This window comes from Scyliorhinus torazame, chromosome 6 (assembly GCF_047496885.1).
Source record: "Scyliorhinus torazame isolate Kashiwa2021f chromosome 6, sScyTor2.1, whole genome shotgun sequence".
Classification (NCBI taxonomy): Eukaryota; Metazoa; Chordata; class Chondrichthyes; order Carcharhiniformes; family Scyliorhinidae; genus Scyliorhinus; species Scyliorhinus torazame.
Window position 1 is genome coordinate 50,352,525 of NC_092712.1, and position 27,277 is coordinate 50,379,801.

The 27,277-nt window shown below is 51.2% G+C and overlaps 1 protein-coding gene across 3 annotated transcripts in view; it reads left to right on the forward strand.

Moving 5' to 3' along the window:
- dpp6a (dipeptidyl-peptidase 6a) overlaps positions 1–27,277 on the forward strand; it is a 1,922,242-nt gene that overhangs the window by 1,394,593 nt on the left and 500,372 nt on the right. For all 3 annotated transcript variants that reach the window (XM_072508192.1, XM_072508190.1, XM_072508191.1), the window contains exon 8: positions 26,135–26,255. In XM_072508192.1, coding sequence (XP_072364293.1) covers positions 26,135–26,255 — 121 coding nt within the window. The remainder of the gene's footprint in view (positions 1–26,134; positions 26,256–27,277) is intronic.

Below are 27,277 nucleotides of genomic sequence, written 5' to 3' on the forward strand. Positions count from 1 at the left end.
TCCGTCACTGTCGCTGGGGACAAATCCTGGAACTCTCTCCCTCACAGCAGAGTGAGTGTACCTACACGTCAAGGGCTGCAGCAGTTCAAGAAGGCAAGTCACCACTGTCATAATATACACACAGGTATATGATGGTGCACAGACAGGCAGTGATTGACGCACAGGATGACCAGTGAACACACAGAACACAGCAGCCAATCACCAGACAGGATACGATCACTATAAAGCCAGAGGGCACTAGTTTTCCCGCTCTCTTGGGATCCAGCCTCTGAGACAGTCAGAGCCAGTGAGCAGCTATTAGAACATCCACCGCAGCTCCGCATCGCCGGTAACCTCGGTGCTAACTGGGAGATTTTCAAGCAGAAGTTCCAGCTGTATCTTGACGCCACCGACCTCGAAACTGCATCATAGATCATAGAATTGGATGCCAGCCAGGAAGATCGCTCTTTTCCTCTCTACAGCCGGGGACCACGCTATCCACATCTTCAACTCCCTCACCTTTGCCGAAGGCGAAGACAAGACAAAGTTTAAGACAGTCCTGCTGAAGTTCGACAGCCACTGTGACATCGAAGTCAACGAGTGCTTTGAACGCTATGTCTTCCAGCAGAGGCTTCAGGGTAAGGATGAACCTTTTCAGTCCTTCTTAACCCATCTCCGTATCCTCGCGCAGTCCGGCAACTACGGCTCCTCTTCCAACTCCATGATCCGCGACCAGATCGTTTTCGAGCTCCACTCCAATCCCCTTCGCCAGAAGCTCCTTAAAGTTAAGCAGCTCACCCTTACCAGCGCCATCAAAACCTGCGTCCTCCACGAGCACGCTAACAACCGGTACTCCCATATCAAGGCGACAGAGCTGGCGCGGCAAGGCCCCCACGATGCGAAGTGGGTGTAGGCCGTAAAACAGCTCCAGGGCCTGAATCTGGATGAGGGTGGCCATTTCGCGCACTTTTCCCGTGCTCCTGCGCATGCGCGCCATGACCAAGGGCGAGGCCAACGACCGAACTGCGCAGGTGCGCACATCGTTCGACCGCACCGCGCATGCGCGGTGGCGCATGGAGCATCCTGACGTCGGCGCCATGACGTGCAACAACTGTGGCTCCACCATTTAAAGCGGCAATGTCCCGCAAAATCTCGACGCTGTCTCCAGTGTGGCAAGCTTGGCCACTACGCAGCCCTGTGCAGATCTGCTCAACTGCCTAATACACAGCGATCCCAGTCGCAGCGCAGGAACGTCCGGTCAGTACAGCAACCCGTTGCAGACTCCGACTCCGACATGGTTGCAGATTCCGACACCGAGGGCCTCACATCCCCATCCCGGGTGGGCATCATCACCAAGCATACGATGCTTTCAGCGAAGAAGGTGAAACAACTCCCAGTGATGAGCATTGATCTGGACGACGAGTGGTGTGCCACCCTTACGGTCAACAAGGCTCGCATACGCTTCAGGCTGGCCACTGGCACTTCAGCGAACCTCATTTCAAAGTCTGACCTTGACACCATCCGCGTCAAGCCAAGCATTCTTCCACCGGCCTGCCAGCTCCTCGACTACAATGGCAATGCCATTGCTGCCAGTGGCTCATGCCAGCTTGCGGTATCCCATCATTCTTCAAAAGCAACCCTGCGTTTTGAAATTGTCGGAACCAACAGAGCTTCTCTGCTCGGTGCTCGGGCCTGCAAAATCCTGAATCTCGTGCAGCGGGATCACACCATGTCGTCCGCAGAGGCAACGGCCTCGCCAGATGTCAACTCCCAAGCCCAATTAGAAGACATCATAGCACAATACCACAGCGTCTTCGAAGGTATGGGTACACTACCTTACCGATACAAGATACTGCTGAAGCCGAATGCCCTACCTGTGGTTCATGCACCGCGTCGGGTGCCAGCACCCCTTAAGGACTCCCTCAAGCAGCAGCTGCAAGACCTCCAGGACCAGGGCATCATTTCTAAGGTCACTGAGCCCACGGACTGTGTTAGCTCCATGGTCTGTGTCAAAAAACCGTCAGGGGAACTTGGCATTTGTATCTACCCCAAAGATTTGAACCGTAACATCATGAGGGAACACTACCCTATACCTAAACGAGAAGAGCTCACCAGCAAAATGGCTCACGCCAAGTTTTTCACAAAGCTGGATGCCGCCAAGGGGTTTTTGGCAAATACAGCTGGACGCGTCCAGTCGAAAGTTGTGTACATTTAACACCCCATTCGGTCGCTACTGTTACAACCCGATGCCCTTTGGCATCATCTCCGCCTCGGAGGTGTTCCACCGCATAATGGAGCAAATGATGGAGGGCATCGAAGGGGTGCGAGTGTACGTCGATGATATTATTATCTGGTCCACAACTCCTCAGGAGCACATCAATCGCCTCAAGCGAGTGTTCCACAGGATCCACGAGCATGGCCTCCGACTCAATAGAGCCAAATGCTCGTTCGGTCAAGCAGAAATAAAGTTCCTTGGCGACCATATTTTGCAGTTAAGTGTGCATCCAGATGCAGACAAGGTGTCGGCGATCAACGCCATGAAGTCCCCGGAGGACAAGAAGGCGGTTCTCCGCTTCCTAGGGATGGTCAATTTCCTTGGGCAATTTATCCCCAACCTTGCATCACACACCACAGCTCTCCACAATCTTGTCAGAAAAACTACAGACTTCCAGTGGCTCCCCGCTCATGAGCAAGAGTGGCGTTTTTCGACTCCGCCAAGGAGACGAAGACCTCCACCAACGCGAGCCAGGCTGGCATTGGGGCGGTACTCCTCCAGCGGGACGAATCCTCCTCCTGGGCCCCAGCCGCATATGCCTCTAGAGCCATGACACATACTGAGCAACGATACGCTCAGATTGAAAAAGAATGCCTGGGCCTCCTCACAGGGATTGAAAAACTCCATGATTACGTGTATGGACTCCCCAAATTCACGGTCGAGACAGACCACAGGCCATTGGTTCACATCATCCAAAAAGACCTCAATGATATGACGCCACGGCTACAACGTATCCTCCTCAAACTCCGCCGCTACGATTTTGACCTGGTCTACACCCCGGGCAAAGAGCTCATTGTGGCCGACACACTCTCTAGATCCATCACCACGCCGTGTGAGCAGTCGGACTTTGTCTGTCAGATAGACGCTCAGGTGAAGTTTTGTGCATCCAACTTTCCGGCCACTGATGAAAGGGTCGTGTAAATTCGTCAGGAGACGGCCAGGGATCCTTTACTCCAGTGGGTAATGCGACATCGCACGGATGCTTGGTAAAAAGGGGCAGTGCCCCCAGTTTTATAATATAAAGGACAATCTAGCGGTAGCGGACGGCATATTAATGAAGCTGGACAGGATAGTAATCCCACAGAGCATGCGAGAGCTGGTCCTCGGCCAAATCCACGAGGGTCACCTGGGGGTCGAAAAGTGTCGCCGTTGAGCCCGAGAGGCAGTATATTGGCCAGGCATCAGTCAGGATATCGCCAACACGGTCCTCAATTGCCCGACGTGTGACGTGTGAAAGGTTCCAGCCGGCTCAGCCCAAAGAGACTCTGCAGCCGCATGAACTGGTGTCCACCCCATGGTCCAAAGTTGGCATTGACCTCTTTCATGCAAAGGGCCTCCTCGTGGACTACTTTTCCAACTACCCCGAGGTGGTCAGACTGACTGACCGCACATCAGCAACAGTCATCAAGGCATGCAAAGAGTCTTTTGCCCGTCATGGCATTCCACTTACAGTTATGACTGATAATGGCCCTTGTTTCATCAGCCAGGAGTGGATGGATTTTGCCCGGCTGTACAAATTTACGCACGTCACTTCAAGCCCCTACTACCCCCAGTCAAATGGGAAGGCTGAAAAGGGGGTCCACATTGTTAAAAGACTGTTGTACAAAGCTGCTGACTCGGGTTCGGATTTTAACCTGGCGCTGTTAGCCTACAGGGCGACTCCTCTGTCCGCTGGCCTGTCCCCAGCACAGCTGCTAATGAACCGCAAACTACGGACGACGGTGCCGACTATCCACATCCCAGACCTTGACAATTTTCTGGTCCTGCAGAGGTGCAACAGTCTCGGGCTCAATGCAAGTCGGCGTACGACGCCCACGCCACAGATCTCCCTGCTCTGGCTCCTGCTGACCGAGTTCGTGTTCAGCTTCCTGACGGTGGCTGGTCTGCCACGGCTGTGGTGGTTAAGCAAATGGCCCCGAGATCGTTCCTCGTTCGCACGCATGATGGCTCCTTGCTTCGGCGTAATAGGTGGGCACTGCGGCTACTTCCACGCCCGCCACCTGAATGTGATGTCCCACCTCACATGCTGGTTCCTCAGGACACGCCCTTCCACGAGGCCACCAATCTGCCAGTTCTTTAACCGACCTCTACATTGGAGGCAGTTCCGCCCGTTCAAGTGCAGGCGGCCCCTGACCCACCCTTGAGGCGGTCAACCAGAATTTGTCACCCGCCACAGAGACTGAATTTATCGACTGAATGTTGCATTACCTTGTGATCCGTTTACACATCTGTACATATTGTTTCTTCCTAATTTGTTGTCTGCACTCTATCTGCACTAGACACCTTCCCATGTAAATACGTTAACATGCTTTGTATATAGTCAGGCTCCTGTACACACACACACTCACTATTTATTGACCTACACACATTTTTAAAAATAAGTAAAAAAGAAAAAGGGGGGGAGATGTCATAATATACACAGGTATATGATGGTGCACAGACGGGCAGTGATTGACACACAGGATGACCAGTGAACACACAGAACACAGCAGCCAATCACCAGACAGGACACGGCCACTATAAAGCGAGAGGGCACTAGTTTTCCCGCTCTCTTGGGATCCAGCCTCTGAGACAGTCAGAGCCCGTGAGCAGCTACTAGAACATACACCATGTGGTAGGAAGATAATCTGGTCAGGTTAGCCTCAGGTCTCCAGTCAAGTCAGCATAGTGTCAACCCACAGTTAAAGTATGTATGCTAGTTCGGAGTTCAATAAAATCGAGTTGCATTTCTTCAAGTGTTGGAAGCCTGTCTCTCTCACTGCTGCAGTAAACGCAGTCCTCGCAGACCCGGCATACCCAACACATCAACCACCACCTTCTAAAGGGCAGTTTGGGGCACCTTAATGCCTTGAAAGGCACCAGATCAATGCAAGTTCTTTCTTTCTCAGATTAATCTTCATCTCTCCAGTGGTTCTTTGCTTCTGGACATTTGGAGAACATTTCACAAGATTTAACACATCAGGCTATTAAATAAGACAAAGGCACTGGGAATTCATTGCGGGTTAGCTGGCTGGGTTGAAAATTGAATGAAACAGGACAGAGGTTTTTGTTAATGGAGTTTCACAGGGGATTATACTGCCTGAAATAGAACGTAAGAGAGAACATTTAGTAATATTAAAACACTCGCTGATGATATCAAGCCAAGCCATTTTAACGGATATTGACAGGATTAAGAACAAATAAGGAAGAAAAGAATGAAATAAAGCCATTAAGGCCAATCCAATAGCAGATTGCTAACAGTCTAGTCCATTTATTTAATCCCCTGAGAGAAACTAGAGCAATGTTTTTCCATACTGTATGTATCGGATGTTCAATCCTGAATTATTCAACTGTACTTGGCTTTTATCCTCAGATTACATTTCTATGGTCCCAGCAAAGTCATTTGTATTGAATTATCTCTCTATCCATTTGCTTTTTGCCTTGATGACCTTCAACAGACATTTATAAATAAGGTCACATTGTAACCATAGAATTTCTAGAGTCCATAAGGAGGCCATTCGGTCAATCGAGTCTGTGCTGACCCTCTGAAAGAGTATCCTACCTAGGCCCACCCATCCCCATCCCCGTAACCCCATAACCCCACCTAACCTGCACATCTTTGGACACTAAAGGGAGATTTAGCATGACCAATCCACCTAACCTGCACATCTTTGGACTGTGGGAGGAAACTGGAGCACCCGGAGGAAACCTACCCAGACACGAGGAAAACATGCAAACTCCACCCAAGGCTGGAATTGAACCCATATCCCTAGCGCTGTGAGGCAGTACTGCGAACCACTGTGCCCATTATGGCCAGGAACATAGCCAGCAACCCAACAAAAGTGTTTCTCCGGCTGTTCCTTAAGGTGTTCTCTACTCTGTGTCTCAGTAATCTCCTCTGAGATCTCTGTGCTTCTCCCACTGTGGCCTTCTCGATTTTATTCACCCCATTGTGTGTTCTACTACCTCAGGCCCCCAAAGGTTCTGGATCATTTTATTTATATTCACTCTCAGAGTATCCTCAGCAAGGCACCATGGGATGTTTCATTATGTTAAAGCCACTGTGTAAATATAAGTTGTTGGTGTTACTTATTGCCCAGGCTTAGTTGGCCTTGAGAAGATGGTGGTCAATCATCTTCTTGAACCACTATAGCCTGTGAGGTGAACGTGCACCCATTATGTTGTCAGGTTGCGAATCCCAGGATTTTGACTTGAAGATCTTTGAAGGATGAGTGGCCGATTGACGTCCAAGTCAGGATGATGTGCGATACGAAAGGGAACTTGGAAGAGATGGTGTTTCCATGCACCTGCTGCCCTGGGAGGGAGTGGCATAGTGGTATTGCACACTAGTAATCCAGAGACCCAGACCGGTATTCTCCATTCTGCGCATGCGCGAACTCGCGCCGACCGTTCCGCACCGGCTGGAGCTGCGGGGCCCACTCCGGCGCAGACCTAGCCCCATAGGAAGGGGAGCATTCCCCATTATCGGGGACCGTTGACGCCGGAGTGGCTGGCGCCGCCTTTCACACCGGCCTGGGTACATAGCCCCATTATTGGAGAATCCCGCCCCAATGTATGATCTTGGGACCCTGGTTCGAATCCCAGATGCCGTAAAGACATTTTAAAATCCTTACAGGCAGTGGGGTTTTCAGAGGGTCCGTTGAAGGAGCCTTCCTCTTTTCCCAGGAGATCTTCTCTTGCTAATTTGAAACAATGACAGTGGGGGTGATTTTAAGGCAGCATTCTTTGCTGTGAGAAACAGGCTTGATTCTTTCCAGAGTAATTGGGTTTTGGAATTTTCATCCCTCACCACCCTTCTCTGCTGGAGCAGTGCAAATCGTGGGAGTCCGGGAACCTCATTTTAATACATTAGCATGTCATCAGCGAGCATTTCCTCCAGACTGTCCCACCTCACGGAATATTCACCAGGCGCTGGCATGATATCAGGTCGGCATCATTTACAGCAGGTTTGGCCATGCCTGTGGCAGTCTAGGAATTCCCTCCAGAGGTGCAGAGGTAAGTATAGCCCTTGACGTGGTGGGGGGAGGGGGGTAGAGGGACATGCCTGGTAAGTGGCCTGGCATGTCCACCCTGGCACAGATTGGCACTGGCAGATTGACACTTCTAGGTTAACTGTCCAGTGACAGGGCAGTGACTGGGGTGGACCCTAGTGGGAACCTCATGGGGGGTTGCCTATAATGTTGGTTGGCGGGGGGGGTGGGGGGTGATAGAGCGGACATTGAATGGGGGGATGTCAGCGATGAATGATGGGGAAGTTGGGTTTGTTTTGTGATGAATAATAGAGGCAGGGCTGAGAGCCCCCGAGACCTCTGTGATATGGACTGGGGGCGGTTAGTCTGCGGCGCTGGTTGGGGTGCCATTTAAAGATAGCGGCTGGATCTGTTTAGAGCTGGTTCCCGGCCCCACCAGAATGACGAAAAGAACCATGTCCCCTCAATTCTTTTTTGGCAAAGGGGCTGAAAATTTCTCGAGAAATCCTGCCATCGCCACCGTTTTCCCACCGGAACTGACACTTGGCAATCTTTTTGATAGGATTCCGCAGTGTATGAGGAGCTCTACTGTAATATGATGCATGTTGCGATGTACAACCTCCTCTATTTACAGAAGGTGAGACTAAACAGCACATTGCTGAGTTGAATTGCAGCTTCAGACCAATAACTGGTTTATTTGGATTCAATACGTGAATAAACAGCATTCAGTTTGACAGTACGAGCAAACTAATTCCTTCTGTTAAAGACGCAAGTTACCATCTCTCTAAACATGGGCTGATCGTTCCCACCTTAACCCGTCAAAGCTAACCAGGTCCGCGTTTTTACAATATAAATAGTTTTATCTGCTGAATAAGCACAGCCCAATCTTTCGAAGGCCTTAATTCGTACCTGGAGACATGTCTCAGTGTCATTTGCAAACCTGATAGTCTTAACTATTCTGAACAGTTTAGCATCCAGACTCTCTCCCACTGGTAAAGATTTGCTCCAATTTATCATGACCTTCTGCATCTCTTGCCAAGCTGATTAGTTTACCGATATGTCAGTTTAAAGAGATTCAGACATATTGAACAGGCCAAAGAATATCAAATAAAATTGAAAGCAGACTTGTGTGCGCAAACCTGGTAAATGTTGATGGACATTGTTTGTGTTTAATTTTTGACCTATAGCTGGAAACTGTACGGATATGAACCGACTGTAATGTGAGCTTCTAATTTCATTTTGGAATTGGCCAATAAACCTTATGGTGGATCTTCAGGCTTCTTGCCCAACGGCGAGGAGGCATTAGCACACTTAAAATGGTTCACCACGTTCCCTCTATTCCTGTGGATGTGGCAATCATCCTCATCCCCTCTGCAGTAATCCAATACCCTCTTGAAGGCTTTGACTGAACCTGCCTCCATCCACCACACTCACGCAGCGCATTCCATTGCTGCAGGAAAAAGTATTTTCTGATCTCTCCATTGCTTGTTTTGTAAATTACCTTCAATCTGTGCTCTTCTGTTCTCAATCGTTCCACCAAGTGAAACAGTTTCTCCCATCTATCCTGTCCAGACTCCTCGTGAGTTTCAATACATCGGCAAATCTCTCCTCAACCTTCACTTCTCCGAGGAAAACAGTTCCAACTTCTCCAATCAATCTGTTCCGCATCCCTGGAGACATGACCATGAATCTTTTCTGCACCTTCTTTGATGCCTCCATGGAGGGGATTCTCCGGTCCGCCAGCTGCGCGTTTCCCGCCGCTTGTCAGTGGGATTTCCCATTGAAACCCCCCCATGCCACCGGGAAACCCACGGGCGGGGTGCGCTCCCAGCGTGCAGAGGTAGAATTCTGGCCCACTTCTTTCCTAGGGTGTGGCACCCAGAACTTTTTTTGTTTTATTTGTCTTCCCTAGGCTGTGGGCGTTGCTGGGTCAGCGTTTATTGCCCATCCCTAATTGTCCTTGAGAAGGTGGTGGTGAACTGCCTTCTTGAACTGCTGCAGTTCATTTGGTTCAATACATCCACAGTGCTGTTCGGGAGGGAGTTCCTGGATTTTGACGCAGCAGCAGTGGAAGAAAGACATAGTTCTGAGTCAGGATGGTGTGTGGCTTGGAGAGGAACTCGGAGGTGGTTGTGATCCCATGTATCTGCTGAGGTGCCTTGGTGAGTTGCTTCATACTACACCACAGTGCATCAGTGGTAGAGGGAATGGATGTTGAAGGTTGTGAATAGGGTGCCAATCAAGCAGGCTGCATTGTCCTGGATGGTATCGAGCTTCTTGAGTTTTCTTGGAGATGCCTTCGCCCAGGCAAGTGGGGAATATTCCATCACACTCCTGACTTGTGCCTTGGTTATGGTGAGCAGAGTTTGGGAAGTTAGGAAGTCAGTTCCTCACCGTAGGATTCCCAAACTCTGACCTGTTCTCATAGCCACAGTATTTATATGGCTAGTCCAGTTCAGTTTCTGGTCAATGGTAACCACCCAGAATGTTGATGGAGGGGGATTCAGTGAAGGTAATGCCATTGAATGTCAAGGTCAGATGGTTGTATTCTCTTTTGTTGAAGATGGTCATTGCCTGGCACTTGGATGACACGAATGTGACTTGCCACTGTCATAACTTGTCCCCCATAAGGTCCCCAAATGTGCTATTCCAGGCAAGATCCTTCCATTTGTTAAAGTCCTGATGGGATACTCCCAAATTATTATGCCCCCTGATGAGGAGAGGTGAACTGGCTCCCTTTATTTATCCAACCCCCTTGATTGGTCACAACAAGAGTACTGCCAAAGGAATTCCTTCCCTTGTGGATAGCTTTTCCCAGTCCCAATGTATTTATGTTTTAAAAGGAGTAAATTCAACCAGGCTTCCTTCAGTTAAAGGAAGAGTGAATTTCTTAGCTATTAAACGTGAGGAAAAAAAAAAGAACACAGGCACAGACAATCATGCAGATTTGAAATGAGAAGTGAGTCCGGGAATAAATTTGAAAAAAGGTGCCTGAATGAGAGTTTGACTTGTCCATGAGGAGCAGGTGGCAAAACGTTGAGGCTGTTTGAGGTTCATTTTCCAGCAGCGCTGTCTTCAGCAGCTGGTTTCACGATACCAGGGTTCTGCAGTTTAGCTGAAAGGAGTTGTCCTGCCTCCGTTTTGGCTTTGCTGACTTGGCTTGTTGTCAGAGAGAGGGCGAGCCATTTATTAAAGACAGCATGGGTGACAGCTGCTAGCTTCCATTGCTGCTGTGACGTGCACTCTGAAATACCCAGCACTGACTAAGTTTCCAGCTGGCTTTTTATTCCAGTCATCGAATCAAAGAAGCCCTACAGTGCAGAAGGAGGCCATTCGGTCCATCAAGTTTGCACCGACCCTCCGAAAGAACACCCCCACCTGTCGTGTTGGGTGTTCCGCTATACAAACGAACCAACACGGTTGTAGGTGGTACAACTCTGTTTTACTATTCTTGATAACATCTACTGTATACTTCTGGCTGTGGTTCGTACTTCACCAGTTAACCTGTGGACCCAGCCCTTGCGCTATCTTAGAGAGGCACTCAGCACATGGTGTATGTCTGAGTGGCGCGCTGTGATCTCTGTGCTCTGAGCTATCTCCTGCTGGAATGAGCGGGAACGTGGTGTTCCCTGTTTTATAGTGTGTGTGCTCTCACTGGTGATTGGCTGTGATGTTGCGTGTGTGTTGATTGGTCCGTTGATCTGTCCATCAGTGTGTGTGTGTGTTTGCACCATGGTATGTTTATATGAATATCATGACATCCCCCCTTTTCACAAGAATATGTGCCTATATGGTAATAAATATTGGTGTATACTGAGTGCAGCTGAATATGTGTGTGCAATATCTACAACATGTACATGAGGCTAAACTATATACATAGGAAGGTGTCAGGTACAACATGATGTGGAGATGCCGGCGTTGGACTGGGGTGAGCACAGTACAAAGTCTTACAACACCAGGTTAAAGTCCAACAGGTTTGTTTCGATGTCACTAGCTTTCGGAGCGCTGCTCCTTCCTCAGGTGAATGAAGAGGTCTGTTCCAGAAACACATATATAGACAAATTCAAAGATGCCAAACAATGCTAGGAATGCAAGCATTAGCAGGTGATTAAATCTTTACAGATCCAGAGATGGGGTAACCCCAGGTTAAAGAGGTGTGAATTGTATCAAGCCAGGACAGTTGGTAGGATTTCGCAGGCCAGATGGTGGGGGATGAATGTAATGCGACATGAATCCCAGGTCCCAGTTGAGGCCGCACTCATGTGTGTGGAACTTGGCTATAAGTTTCTGCTCGGCGATTCTGCGTTGTCGCGGGTCCTGAAGGCCGCCTTGGAGAACGCTTACCCGGAGATCAGAGGCTGAATGCCCTTGACTGCTGAAGTGTTCCCCGACTGGAAGGGAACATTCCTGCCTGGTGATTGTTGCGCGATGTCCGTTCATTCGTTGTCGCAGCGTCTGCATGGTCTCGCCAATGTACCATGCTTCGGGACATCCTTTCCTGCAGCGTATGAGGTAGACAACGTTGGCCGAGTCGCACGAGTATGTACCGCGTACCTGGTGGGTGGTGTTCTCATGTGTAATAGTGGTATCCATGTCGATGATCTGGCACGTCTTGCAGAGATTGCCATGACAGGGTTGTGTGGTGTCGTGGTCACTGTTCTGAAGACTGGGTAGTTTGTTGCAAACAATGGTTCGTTTGAGGTTGCGCGGTTGTTTGAAGGCAAGTAGTGGGGGTGTGGGGATGACCTTGGCAAGATGTTCATCGTCATCAATGACGTGTTGAAGGCTGTGAAGAAGATGACGTAGTTTCTCCGCTCCGGGGAAGTACTGGACGACGAAGGGTATTCTGTCGGTTGAGTCCCATGTTTGTCTTCTGAGGAGGTCGGTCCGGTTTTTTGCTGTGGCGCGTTGGAACTGTCGATCGATGAGTCGAGTGCCATATCCCGTTCGTACGAGGGCATCTTTCAACGTCTGTAGATGTCTGTTACGCTCCTCCTGTTACGCAACATAGCAACGAGGTTGTACCATAAACAAAACAAGTGCAATCATCAAATATCGAAAGAGAACTCCTGTAACGACAAAAAGAGAAAAACATTAACATTGTTGCATAACAATTCAGTGAGTCCATTGTGCAAACAGGCTGATAAGTCCAGCCTAGTAGGTGGGCGACGAATTCGGGTTGACCGCCTCGAGGGTGGGTCAGGATCCACCGGCTGAGGAATGGGCCTGGCCACGGGCGATAGAGGAATAGGCATAGTGGCAGGAAGCTCCACAAAGTCGACATCAGGGACAACAGGAGGGCGTGGCACCAGTGCATGATCACGTAGCGAGCGCGGAAGCAGCCGAAGGGCCCGCCGATTACGCCGGCGAATGGAGCCATCAGGCATGTGAACCAGGAACGAGCGGGGAGCCACGCGGCAGAGAACCTCGGCAGTTGCCGACCAGCCACTCTCTGGTAGGTGTATGCGGATGTTGTCTCCAGGCGCCAGGGCAGGAAGATCAGTTGCCCGAGTGTCATGTGCCACCTTCTGCTGAGCACGCTGCTGTCGCATCCTTTGCAATACTGGAGCATGGTCGGGTTTAGGAACATGAATGGATGGTACAGTGGTCCTGAGGGCGCGACCCATCAACAGCTAGGCTGGTGAGAGGCCTGTGGACAGTGGGGCCAAGCGATAGGCCAGCAGGGCTAAACAGAAGTCAGATCCGGCATCAGCAGCCTTGCAGAGGAGCCGCTTCACGATATGGACGCCCTTTTCCGCCTTGCCATTTGACTGGGGATGCAGAGGGCTGGATGTCATGTGTGTGAAGCCATACGAAGCGGCAAAAGAAGATCATTCTTGGCTTGCAAAACAGGGCCCATTGTCCGACATGACGGTAAGCAGAATGCCATGGCGAGTGAAGGTTTCCTTGCATGCTCTGATTACAGCTGATGATGTCAAATCGTGCAGGCGTATGACCTCCGGATAATTTGAAAAATAGTCAATTATGATGACGTAGTCCCTTGCCGAGCGCATGAAAAAGATCCACACCCACCTTCGCCCAGGGGGACGTTACCAACTCATGGGGCTGAAGCGTCTCAGGGGGTTGCGCCGGCTGAAACCTTTGGCAGGTGGGGCAGTTGAGCACCATGTTGGCGATGACGTCGCTGATGCCTGGCCAGTACACAGCTTCTCGGGCCCACCGCCTGCACTTCTCAACCCCGAGATGGCCTTTGTGTAATTGTTTGAGGACCAGCCTGTGCATGCTGTGTGGAATCACAATCCGGTCCAACTTTAGGAGGACACCGTCAATGACGGCCAAGTCGTCCCGGACATTGTAGAATTGTGGGCAGTGTCCTTTGAGCCACCCTTCCATCATGTGGCGCATCACACCTTGTAGAAGGGGGTCAGCCGCAGTCTCCCGGCGAATACGGGCCAGACTTGCATCATTAGCTGGCAGATTGGGTGATGTGAAGGCTACATGCGCTTCAACCTGACAGACGAACCCCCCCGATTCGGGCGGTGTGCTCACTGCTCTGGGCAGGGCATCTGCGATGATGAGGACCTTCCCGGGGTGCAGACCAGTTGGAAGTCGTACCTCCGGAGCGTGAGCAGAATGCGCTGGAGGCGAGGAGTCATCTCATTAAGGTCCTTTTGTATGATGCCGACCAGGGGGCGATGGTCGGTTTCCACGGTGAACTGAGGGAGACCATACACAGAGTCGTGGAATTTATCTATGCCGGTTAACAAACCCAGGCACTCCTTCTCAATCTGCGCATAGCGCTGTTCTGTGGGGGTCATGGCCCGCGAGGCATAGGCGACCGGGGCCCATGATGCAGTGTCGTCCCATTGGAGGAGGACCACCCCAATGCCGGACTGGCTGGCATCAGTCGAGATATTTGTATCTCAAGTAGTATCGAAGAACGCCAATATCGGGGCTGTGGTGAGCTTAATCTTGAGCTCCTCCCATTCCTTCTGGTGTGCGGACAGCCACTGGAACTCCGTAGTCTTCTTCACCAGGTGGCGAAGAGCCGTTGTGTGGGAGGCAAGGTTGGGAATGAACTTCCCCAGGAAGTTGACCATCCCGTGAATGCGTAGCACTGCCTTCTTGTCTGCCGGCTGCGGCATGGCTGTAATAGCTGTCACTTTGTCTGCATCCGGACGCACCCCTGGCCGGGATATGTGCTCCCCCAGAAACTTTAGCTCAGTTTGGTCAAAAAAACACTTGGCTCAGTTGAGGCGCAGGCCGTGTTCTCGCATCTGAGCAAAGACGCGCTGGAGACGACTGATGTGCTCCTGTGGTGAGGTGGACCAGATGATGACGCCGTCAACATAGACGCGCACCCCTTCGATGCCCTCCATCATCTGTTCCATAATTCGATGAAATACCTCGGATGCCGAGGTGATGCCAAACGGCATCCTATTGTAGCAGTACCTGCCAAAGGGAGTGTTGAAGGTGCACAGCTTCCTGCTGGACTGATCCAGCTGAATCTGCCAAAAACCCTTTGAGGCATCAAGCTTTGTAAAAAATTTAGCCCGGGCCATTTCGCTCGTGATCTCTTCCCGTTTGGGTATGGGGTAGTGTTCCCTCATGATGTTATTGTTCAGGTCTTTCGGGTCGATGCAGATCCGGAGTTCGCCAGAGGGCTTTTTTACACATGCCATGGAGCTGACCCATGGCATGGGTTCCGTGACCCGGGAAAGCACTCCTTGGTCCTGGAGATCCTGCAGCTGCTGCTTGAGGTGGTCCTTGAGTGGTGCTGAGACTCTGCGAGGTGCGTGAATGACCGGGGTGGCGTCCGGTTTGAGTGTAGGGCAGTGTGCCCATGCCCTCGAAAGCCTCCTGGTTGTGGGCGAGGAGCGAGTGGAGCTGTGCCCTAAAGTCTGCATCCGGGAAATCGGACGTGCCTTCTGGAGACAGAGTGTGTACCCGCTGAACGAGATGGAGAACCTTGCACGCCTGTGCGCCTAGCAGGGAGTCCTTCGAGGATCCAACTATCTCAAAAGACAGTGTGGCTGTGTATGAATTGTGTGCAACCTCGAGCTGGCAGGATCCCATGGCCGGGATAACATTACCGTTGTAATCGACCAACAGACAGCAGGATGGCCGAATCGGTGGTTTGACCTTCAAGGCGTAGAAGGCTGACCTCTGAGATTGGCAGAGGCACCAGTGTCTGGACGGAATGTGCTTTGTGATCGGTTGACCATTAGGGTGGCACACCATTCATCACCCGGATTAACGCTGTACACTGGCATCGGCTGGTGGTTCCTACTTGGGGACATCTGATTTCTGTCAATTACCGCAACGCGGAAGGCTTACTGGTCATCGGTATCACCGGTCTGTACGTCGTCAGGGTATGACTCAGTGTATGGAGGCTGAATGGCCCGCACGTCCCTGCGAGGCTGGCGGAATTGGGAGCGTTGGCAGGTTGAGCTGCTCGACAGCAGGCAGCGTAGTGTCCCATCTTGCCACAGCGGAGGCATTGTCGATTTTTCGCTGGACATTGCCGCTTTAAATGTGCGGATCCACAGTTGCCGCACGTCGTGACGTCATGGCGTTCGTTGCGCCACCGCGCATGCACAGTTCGGTCCTGCGTAGAGCGCGCCTGCGTGTCACGTCCCTCTGCGTCGATGTCTCTTTTGGTGCGTACAAGCGCGGGAGGCCGCGGAAAGCGCGCAAAATCGCCCCCCTCGTCCGGGCCGCGGGCTGGGAGGGACCCGATGGAGTGGACCCGCTCGGCCTCGTGGGATCCCTGCCGTGCCGATTCGGCCGCCTGAAATTGGGAGTACCGGCTGGTCGCGTTTTCGTGGACGCAGGTTTCGATGGCGGTGGCTAGGGCGAGGCTCTTTATTTTGAGGAGCTGCTGGCGTAGGGTGCCCGAGGTGACCCCAAAAACTATCTGGTCCCGAATCATGGAATCGGAGGTGGCCTCATAGCCGCAGGACTGCGCAAGGACACGGAGGTGTGTCAAAAAAGATTGAAAAGGCTCATCCTTACCCTGCAGGCGCGACTGGAAGAGGTACCTCTCGAAGCTCTCGTTCACCTCGACGCTGAAGTGTTGCTCCAGTTTTAGAAGGACCGTCTTGTACTTCGTCTTGTCCTCACCTTCCGCGAATGCCAGGGAGTTGTAGATGTTGATGGCGTGTTGCCCTGCCGTGGAGAGGAGGAGGGCGATCTTCCTGGTGTCCGATGCATTCTCCCTGTCTGTGGCTTCCAGGAAGAGCTGGAAGCGCTGTTTAAACAGCTTCCAGTTGACGCCGAGGTTTCCAACGATTTGGAGCGGCTGCGGCGGGCTGATGGTGTCCATGGCGCAGGATGGCGGATCGCTGAAGATGTACAGGTTGGTCTCACAGTTGCTGGGTTCCAATCCTGGTACTATGTCGTGTTGGGTGTTCCGCTATACAAACGAACCAACACGGTTGTAGATGGTACAACTCTGTTTTATTATTCTTGATAACATCTACTATATACTTCTGGCTGTGGTTCGTACTTTACCAGTTAACCTGTGGACCCAGCCCTAGCACTATCTTAGAGAGGCACTCAGCACATGGTGTATGTCTGAGTGGCGCGCTGTGATCTCTGTGCTCTGAGCTATCTCCTGCTGGAATGAGCGGGAACTGTGGTGTTCCCTGTTTTATAGTGCGTGTGCTCTCACTGGTGATTGACTGTGATGTTGCGTGTGTGTTTATTGGTCCGTTGATCTGTCCATCAGTGTGTGTGTGTGTTTGCACCATGATATGTAAATATGAATATCATGACACCACCCAGACCCACTCCCCCGCCACATCCCCACCCAACCTTTGGACACTACGGGCCAATCCACCTAACCTGCACGCCTTTGGACTGTGGGAGGAAACTGGGGCACCCGGAGGAAACCCGCACAGACACGGGGAGAACGTGCAGACTCCGCACAGACAGTCACCCAAGGTCGGAATCGAACCCGGCTCCCTGGTGCCGTTAAGCAGCACTAACCACTGTGCCACCGTGCCGTCCTCTGTCTATTCTTGGAAAAGGGGAGAACCTGCAAATCTGGGACATAACTTACATGATTTGATTCCAGCGGAGGTGAAAATCAGCTTCCACTATTTCCACAGGGGATTACAGTCAGTTGGTTTGTGCCTTTGATATGCTCTTATCTGGAAAAGGGATGTGATATTCCATTGGCTCTCAGGACTTAATATCACTCACACAGGAACCCCTCAGCCAGTCACTGAATTTTTACATCCTCAGCCATCTTTGGCTTGTATGTCCATTTCAAAAATGTATGTCTTATTTAAAAGCTTAATATGTCCAGACACAATTCAAGGTTTTGCTCCATCATCATGGCATCACCTGTCACTTAAAGTTGACCAGGTCTTGCTGCATTTGGACACGGACTGCTTCAAATTTGAATTTCATGCAGCTGAAGCCAAACCAGCGTCTTGTACAGGTTTAACCTAACTTCCTTGCTTTTATATTCTGTGACCTCCTACCAAATTGAATCAGTTCACACTTCTCCGCACTAAATGCCATCGCCACTTGTCAGCCCATCCCACAAACCAGCCGGTGTCCTTTTGAAACGAGAACAAAGGATGTTGGAAAAACCCAGCAGGTCTGGAAGCATCTGTAAAGAGAGAAAGCAGAGTTAACGTTCCGAGTCCTTTTGGTTCTTCAACAGAAATAAAGAAAGTAAGAATGTGATAGGCATTTAGTGTAGTCGTGAGAGATTGCAACAAAATGTATCAACTTTAAGAACAAAAGACAAATGACCTGGTGTGGGAGGGGAAAGGAAGTTTGCATTGAAGCAATACATTAAAGCAATACATTAAAAAAAGGGTTTAAGATGGAGGAGAAAGGTCACAATCTAAACCTGCCGAACTTAACGTCGAGTCCAGAGGGCTACCTTTTGAAGTTCCACACTATCTCCCAGTTGACAATGTTTCCAACTTTAATATTATCCATTAATTTTGAAACTGTGGGGCAGCACGGTAGCGCAAGTGGTCAGCACAGTTGCCTCACGGTGCTGAGGTCCCAGGTTCGATTCCAGCTCTGGGTCACTGTCCGTGTGGAGTTTGCACATTCTCCCTATGTTTGCGTGGGTCTCGCCCCCACAACCCAAAAGATGTGCAGGATAGGTGGATTGGTCGTGCTAAATTGCCCCTTAATTGGAATAAATGAATTGGATACTCTAAATTTATTTTTAAAAATAATAAAATTTGAAACTGTGCCCTGTACACCAAGGTCGAGGTCATTAATATACAACAATGTTCGGAAAATAAAGGCAGCTTTAAGGGATTTATATTTGTATTGGTAAACATTCAAAATGTATAGGTTTAAATTGTTTAATTAATGTTTCTGTGCCTGGAAGGGCAAAACCTATAGATAAATTTACGCTGGACAAAGGTGTTTGTATGTGCGGAGATTGGTTAAGTTATAACTGTGTTTGTATTGTGCTTAGAGAGGGTTACGGCGTGAAGAAAAAATAAGCCAGCAGAGGCATGCAGGCATTGCTTAGCAACTAGGGCCTTGTAAGGTAGAAAAACTTTTAAGTTTTAGTTTAGCTCATTTGATTGCAGTTGGAAATAGCTAGTGAGAGAAAAGGCAGCTCTCACAACTCTGGTAGAAGCAATTGGTTTTAGAAGGTTAGAGAGGGAACATCTCTCTCAGTCTTGCTAGAAGAAAAGTCATTCTGTGGAGTAATGGCGAAGAAAATAGCTGCCAGACATTTAAAGTCCGGCTAGGGAATGGAACATTGAAATTTCCAAGAAGTCAGGAGTTAATGGAACAGAGGAAACTGGGAGCCAGAACAGATTACAATTCAGTAAAGTCACAGAGAGTTTAAAAAACATTGAATCGTGAGAGGTCAGTAGTGCTAAGGTTAGCGAGAAATTACTCCGGTTTGTGAGACATCACTTGAAATAATTGTGGAAATCGGTGTCTGGACCTCGGAACTTGTGTAAAAACCTTTCAGGCGAAGGAAATCTGAAGGGAGAGATATAAAACCTGAAAGCGAAGCCCTGATGGAAGCAGCAGATGGAAAGCGTAATTTAAAAGAAGATTTGAAAGTATGACTTTTGAAATCAGAATTTGAAATCACTGGTGTGGAAGCCCGAGTTCAGTGAGACAAGGGTGGCTCACGGTATAAGAATCCCCTGGGGGGATTTTGCAGAGAAACCCACAGACATTCATTTGGGTTCAGAGAAGAGTGTACCTGACCGTAGTCATCTTGTGTGCTTAAGAGGGACTTTGTGTGTGTTAATGAGACCATTTTAGCTTAAGATATACTTTGTAATCAGTGTTTAAATCTGCATATTTGTGAAACTAAGGGAGAGTAAGGGTGTATTGTATCATGATCCGATTTTTCCATGTTTAATAAATGCTTGTTAAAACTGGCCGGCGTATTCGGGCGCATGCGCAGAGGGGGTGTCTTCACCGCGCTGGCCATGGCGCAGCCCTACAGGGGCTGGCGCGGAAGGAAGGAGTGCCCCATGGCACAGGCCCAACCGCAGATCGGTGGGCCCCGATCGCGGGCCAGGCCACCGTGGGGCCCCCCCCCCGGGGCCAGATCACCCCGGGGCCGCACCCCCGCGTCCCTCTGAGGACCGCACCAGCCAGCCTACCAGCCAGGTCCCGCTGTGTGGGACTATGTCCATTTCATGCCAGCAGGACTGGCCAGAAACCGTCGGCCGGGGGGGCCCGGAGAATTGCCGGGGGGGGGGGGGGGCGCTGCCAACGGGCCCCGACCGGCGTGGCGTGATCCCCGCCCCCACCTGAAAACTGGCACTGGAGAATACGTCAGCCGGCGTCAGAGAGGTGGGGCGGGATTCACGTTCCCCCCCGCCCCCCCCAGGGATTCACGGACCCGGCGGGGGGTCGGAGAATCCCGCATAGTAGGGTTCCATTCTTGGATCTTTCCATCCAGTTAGGGGCTGGTTTAGCACAGTGGGCTAGACAGCTGGCTTGTAATGCAGAACAATGCCAGTAGAGCGGGTTCAATTTCCGTACAACCTCCCCGAATAGGCGCCAGAATGTGGCGACTAGGGGCTTGTCACACTAAATCCATTGAAACCTACTTGTGACAATAAGCGATTATTATTATTATTATAACACCGTGTTGTCCGTGCAGCAACAAATTCACCTCCAACCCCATGAAGCTAGTCACTCTCCATCTTGGAGGCTTGCTCGGCTCTGGGATGTTGAGGAAATCTGGAGCCTCCGGGATGCTCTGGGACACTCAATCGCTGCCAGTGCCCCTCCCAGGATGTTGAGGCCTGACTCTCAAAATGGCTCAGGCCTGCTATCAGCACTACCGGACTATTTGTGCCCAATAATTAGCCGCCTGATAATTAACATCTTAACAACCCCCCCCCCCACCCCCACCCCCACCCTTCCCCATCCCCGTTCCCCCACAAATCGCAATCGCCTTCCTCCAGAGGTTCACTTGATTACAAGTCAAAACAGGTGGCAGCTAATTACTGAACAGCTCGCAAAATGAGCGATAATATCCTCAATTGCCACTCCCTGTACAACAACAACTTGCATTTGGAGAGCATCTTCAATGTGACAGAATTCCCCATGGCGCTTCCGGGAGTGGTGCCAAACAAAATTTGACACAAAGTCACATAAAGAAATATTAGGACAGAGAACCAAAAGCTTGATCAAAGAGGCTTTTTTTTTAATGAGCCATGCGCAGACCGGCCGGCGTATTCTTGCGCATGCGCAGGGGGGGGGGGGGGTGTCTTCTCCGCGCTGGCCATGGTTCAGGGAAGGAATTACGGAGCTCCGGGCCCATACCGCTGAACATTAATTGTGAAGTAGTAATATCTGGGGATGTGCAAACGACCAGAATTGGAGGAGCGCGGACCTCTTGAAAAGTTACAGGGCTGGAGAGATAGGGAGCGGGGAAGTCATGGAGGGCTTTGGAAAGAAAGATGGCAGTATTTTTTTAAATCAAGGCACTGCCAGACCAAGAGGCAGTGTGGGTCAGCAAGCAAAGGTGGTGATGGTTGAACGGAAATTGGTGACAGTTTGGACGTGGGCGGCAGAGCTTTGGATGAGCTCCGGTTTCCTGTTATGTGGGAATTGAGAGGCCAGTCTGGAGAGGGTTACAATCGTCAAAGTTGCCCACAGCTTAATCAAAGTCCACACAAAAGGAGAAGTGTTTCATTGACTGAGCTGGAGCTCTGCGTGTGGAATCCTGGTTATTTCCTGCTAATGGTGTGTGATGAAGGATAACTGTATAACTGTACCTTTAATGTGATGATCCCTTTAAGACCGGGTTTGGAACCCTGGGGGACTCCGCCTCCAGCTCCGCCCCCCCCAGGGAACTGTAGATAAGGTAATGTTCAGTGGGCAGCGTGCAGTGAGCACACTTCTCGGCAGCTGTCTGGTTCTCTGTGAATTAAAGACTTTGAATTATCAATCTTCTGTCTCTCGAGTCGTAATTGAGTGTATCTCATGGTGGCAGCGATTTGACATATCGCAGAATGCTTCGAGATGGACAGCGGTCTAAAGCCGGAGAAGCTCATTCTGGACGCTCGGTCGCCGGAGGCCACTGAAATTTTTAAATACTGGCTCCGGTGTTTTGAGGCCTATCTGAACTCCTCAGAAACTGCCGTAGACGGCCCTCCAAAGATGAGCTTACTACATGCTCGGGTGGGCCACCGACTATCCTCCGTATCGAAAAGGCTACGACGTACGAAACGGCGGTCAAAATCCTACAGCAGCGCTTCGTTAAGCCGATGAATGAGGTACACGCTCGATATTTGCTCTTGACCTGCCGCCAGCTTTCCGGGGAAACGCTAGATGAATACTTGGAGAGACTCACCGCGCTCGCCAGGAACTGCGACCATAAAGAGGTGACGGCAGAAGTCCACATGAACTTACATATTCGTGATGCGTTCATGTCCGGTATCCGATCCATGTACATCAGACAGCGGCTCCGAGAAGACGGGGCAAAGGATCTCCAAGGCACGGTAACGCTCGCCTCTTGTCTGGAAGCGGCCCACCATAATCTCTGCACGTACTCCACGGACCTTGCGAAGCCCTCTCGATCCCCTCCAGACTCGGCCACGCTACAGGCCTGCGCCGCGCGGCGACCCGCTCACACTGAGGGCACACCGTGCTATTTCTGTGGGCAAGGCCAACACCCACACCTGCATTGCCCAGCCTGCTCCGCTATCTGCGGCGAATGCGGGAAGAAGGGGCACTTCGCATAGGTCGGCCTGGCTGGACCCAAAGGCCAGAAACAAAAGTCTCATCGGGCCCAGAAATCAAACTCCCGGGCCCACAGGCCCCACAACGCGGCTGCGCGCCGGCCAGACACGCCCACTTCTGACACGTCATCGGCCTCGTACGAGTCATGGGGGTGGCCATCTTGGCAGCGGCAATCTTCAAAATCCGACACGTGCGACCAACGACGGTGGCCATTTTGTGACTCCCGGTGGCCATTTTGTGAGTCCTACTCAACCGAGGACTCTGACTACCTGCAACTGGGAGCGATCACTCTCGATCAATCACGGCCGAAGCACCTGCGGAACTCAATGATGCAGGTCCAAATCAACGGTCGCGACACCCCCTGCCTGTTTGACTCCGGGAGCATGGAGAGCTTTGTTCACCCACACACGGTAAGACGCTGCTCCTTGCGCACCTATCCCGCCTCCCAAACTATCGCCCTCGCATCTGAGTCTCATTCGATCCAAATCACGGGGTATTGTGTCGCGAACCTCGCTATTCAAGGTGCCGAATACGCGCGTTTTAAACTTTATATCCTCCCTCACCTTTGCGCCCCCCTGCAGCCACCGAAGCCTGACACTGAAATTCGGCGGACCCCTGCCCCCACTCACGGCCAGTAGCCTGGCAACACTTAAAGTTGCACCAACCCCCCTCTTCGCGAACCTCACTCCCGACTGTAAGCCCGCCGCTACCAGGAGTCGGCAGTACAGTGTCCAAGACATGAGTTTCATCAAGTCAGAGGTTCAGCGACTACTAAAAGAAGGGGTCATAGAGGCTAGCAACAGGCCTTGGAGAGCACAGGTATTGGTAGTCCGGTCTGGGGAAAAGCAACGAATGGTGGTGGATTATAGTCAGACCTTAAACCGTTTTACGCAACTCGATGCGTACCCACTTCACCGCATAGCAGAAATGGTGAACCAAATCGCCCAGTATCGTGTATCTCCACGGTCGACCTAAAATCTGTCTATCATCAGCTCCCTATCCGCCTGGAGGACCGCCCCTACACGGTCTTCGAAGCAGCTGGTCGGCTTTTTCACTTCCTCAGGGTCCCTTTGGCGTCACAAACGGAGTCTCCGTTTTTCAAAGGGCGATGGATCAAATGGTGGACCAGTACGGCTTACGGGCTACATACCCGTACTTGGACAACATCACCATCTGTGACCATGACCAGCAGGACCACGACACAAACCTGAGGAAGTTCCTCCAGACCACCCGGGCCCTCAATCTGACATACAACAAAGAGAAATGCGTGTTGCACACAACCCGGCTAGCCATCCTCGGCTACGTCGTGGAAAACGGGGTCCTAGGCCCAGACCCCGACCGCATGCGCCCCCTTAACGAACTTCCCCCCCCCCCCCCTCCCCCCCCCCCCCCCCCCCCCCCCCCCCCCCCCGTAGTCTCAAGGCACTCAAACGGTGCTTGGGGCTCTTTTCCTATTATGCCCAGTGGGTCCCCAGATTTGCGGACAAAGCCCGACCACTCATTAAAACCACAGTTTTTCCCCTGACGGTTGAGGCTCAGTCGGCCTTCAGTCGTATCAAGGCCGATGTCATCAAGGCCGCCATGCACGCGGTGGACGAAACCATCCCCTTCCGAGTAGAAAGCGATGCATCAGACGTCACCCTGGCTGCTACCCTCAACCAGGCGGGCAGACCAGTAGCGTTTTTCTCCCGAACCTTCACCGCCTCGGAAATTCGGCACTCTGCAGTCGAGAAGGAGGCACAAGCCATAGTGGAGGCCGTGCAGCACTGGAGGCACTACCTAGCCAGTAGGAGGTTCGCCCTCGGCACCGACCAACTGTCGGTCGCCTTTAGGTTCGATAACGCACAACGGAGCAAAATAAAGAATGACAAAATTCTGAGGTGGAGAATAGAACTCTCTACCTATACGTACAATATTACATATCGTCCGGGGAAGCTCAACGAGTCCCCAGATGCCCTGTCCTGCGGCACGTGCGCCAACGCGCAGAAAGACTGCCTGAGGGCCATCCACGATGACCTCTGTCACCCGGGGTCACCCGGCTTGCTCACTTCATCAAGTTCCGAAAACTACCTTACTGCACCGAGGAGGTCAAAGCCATGACCAAGGCTTGCCAGATCTGTGCAGAGTGCAAACCGCACTTCTACCGACCAGACAAGGCTCGCCTGGTAAAGGCCTCTGGGCCCTTTGAGCAACTAAGCGTGGACTTCAAAGGGCCCCTCCCGTCCACCAACCACAACATTTGTTTCCTCACTGTCATCGATGAATTCTCCCGCTTCCCATTCGCTGTCCCTTGCCCTGATATGACCTCGGCCTCCGTAATTAAGGCACTGCACAGCATCTTCACCCTGTTTGGTTTCCCCGCTTATATCTACGGCGACCGGGGTACATTGTTCATGTGCGATGAGCTGCGTCGATATCTGCTCAACAAGGGCATCGCCTCGAGCAGAACGACCAGCTTTAACCCACGGGGAAACGGGCAGGTGGAGGGGGAGAACGCGACAGTTTGGAAGGCTGTCCTTCCAGCCCTATGGTCAAGAAGTCTCCCAACTGCCCACTGGCAGGAGGTCCTACCCGATGCCTTACACTCCATTAGGTCTCTCCTCTGTACGGCCACGAACGAGACCCCTCACAACCGTTTGTTTGTCTTCCCCAGGAGGTCCACCTCTGGGGTCTCGCTTCCACGTTGGCTGACGACTCTGGGACCAGTTCTACTCTGGAGGCATGTGAGGAGCCATAAGACAGACCCACTAGTCGAGAGGGTCCAACTGCTACACGCAAACCCTCAATACGCCTACGTCAAGCACCTTGACAGCAAGCAAGACACCATTTCCCTGCGAGACCTGGCACCCACTGGCTCTCCCACCGATGCCCCCCCCTTCTACTGACGCTCCCCTCCCCGCACCAGCTGCCGACTCCGACAGCGCCCCCCCCCCATAGCGCCCCTTCCCCCAGCCAGCACCGGCACCAATCACCCTAGTCACCCCGGATACCCCCCTGCTCCAACACGGGCAAAGGCTCAGACAACCGTGCTCCCGGATACACCCCCACCGAGGACGACCGTATCCGCCACACCACCGCCGGAGCTGAGAAGGTCAACACGGACAATCAGACCACCCAAAAGACTGAACATGTAATTCCACTTCACCCCCGATGGACTATGCATTTTTTTTAAACAGGGGGTGAATGTGATGAATGATAACTGTATAACTGTACCTTTAATGTGATGACGAAATGAAATGACTGAAATGAAAATCACTTATTGTCACAAGTAGGCTTCAAATGAAGTTACTATGAAAAGCCCCTAGTCGCCACATTCCGGCGCCTGTTCAGGGAGGCAGTTACGGGAATCCCTTTAAGACCGGGTTTGGAACCCTGGGGGACTCCGCCTCTGGCTCCGCCCCTGCAGGGAACTGTATATAAGGTAATGTTCAGTGGGCAGTATGCAGTGAGCACACTTCTCGGCAGCTGTCTGGTTCTCTGCTAATTAAAGCCTTTGAATTATCTATCTTCGCTCACGCGTCGTAATTGAGGGTATCTCATGGTGGCAGCGATTTGACATATCAAGGCTGGCATGATTAGAATGTTCCCACATGAACATGCCATTTCAGTTCTCCATGAGCCTTACCCTCCGAAAAGGGCAAATTCGGAGATACTTGCTTGATCCTACCTGTAGTTGTAGTTGATCCTCATTTTAATCCTCCAGCCCTAATTCACCCTTTTATTCCCTGTTGACCAGATTTTCATTTTTGAGAACAACATCTTCTATCAGCGGGATGTTAATAGCCGTGCTATACGTCTGGTAGCGACTGGGAAGGAGGGGGTCATCTTCAACGGTCTGAGCGACTGGCTGTATGAAGGTAAGGCACACGTGATCATTTACTGCTCTGCAAATATTTTACGGTTGGTATTCCATCTGCACTACCAGTAAGTTAAAATCTCCTTAAGAATCGACTGGGGGCAGTGTGTGTGTTCGAGTTGCTGAACTGTGATAATTCACATTGCAACATTTCTGATCAAACTGAATGGCTGAGTTGTTGTGCTACTATTTTGTGCATTCAAGTGGAAGTGTGTGAACGTTGTATTAATGTAACCTGCAGGTCTTTACCGATCTGTTAGCTCTATCTCGATACCCTTTCTCTTACTCTTTGCATTGAGAGACAAGACACAGTAATAAATTTGGACCTTGATTTTATTGTCTGTTTGGCGAAGCTGTCGGACTTTATAAGCAGTTGTCATGATATGCAGACACACACACAATGATATACAGACAAGCAGCTAATTGACACATAGAACAGGACATGACCAATAAGCAGCAGGACACTCAGGGGTGGGATCTGACTATAAAAGACACGAGGCACTCACACTCCGCCTCTTTCCACTGAGGAACATCTAGAGAGTCAGTCAAGGGTGTTGTTACAATCTCACACCTCCACCACGTGGCTAAGAGCTCGTCTGGTTCAGTCAGACAGAGTAATCACACAGAAGCTAGCAGAGAGTCGAACTCACAGAGAACTGTGCTAACTGTGCTGTTAGTTCAATAAACCTGATTGAATTAACTTCAATGTCTGGAGTATCTTTTTGATCTAAGCTGCATCCAGTTGCAGCCAGTGTTAGACCAGTGTACCTAACACAACATGATACCAGGAGACTACTAATTTAAGGTGGCTTACCTCCATTCCGTGACGACCAGCAAATGCATCCCGGCACCATGGAGAAGATTCAGGCTCCTCACCAGCTCAGGACCTCCGGCAATCTCAGTGCCAACTGACGGATATTCGAGCAAAAGTTTCTGCTGTACATCGAAGCTTCAGACCTCGAGGGTGCGTCTGATGCAATAAAGATCGCGCTTCTCCTCTCAACAGCGGCTGATCAAGCCACC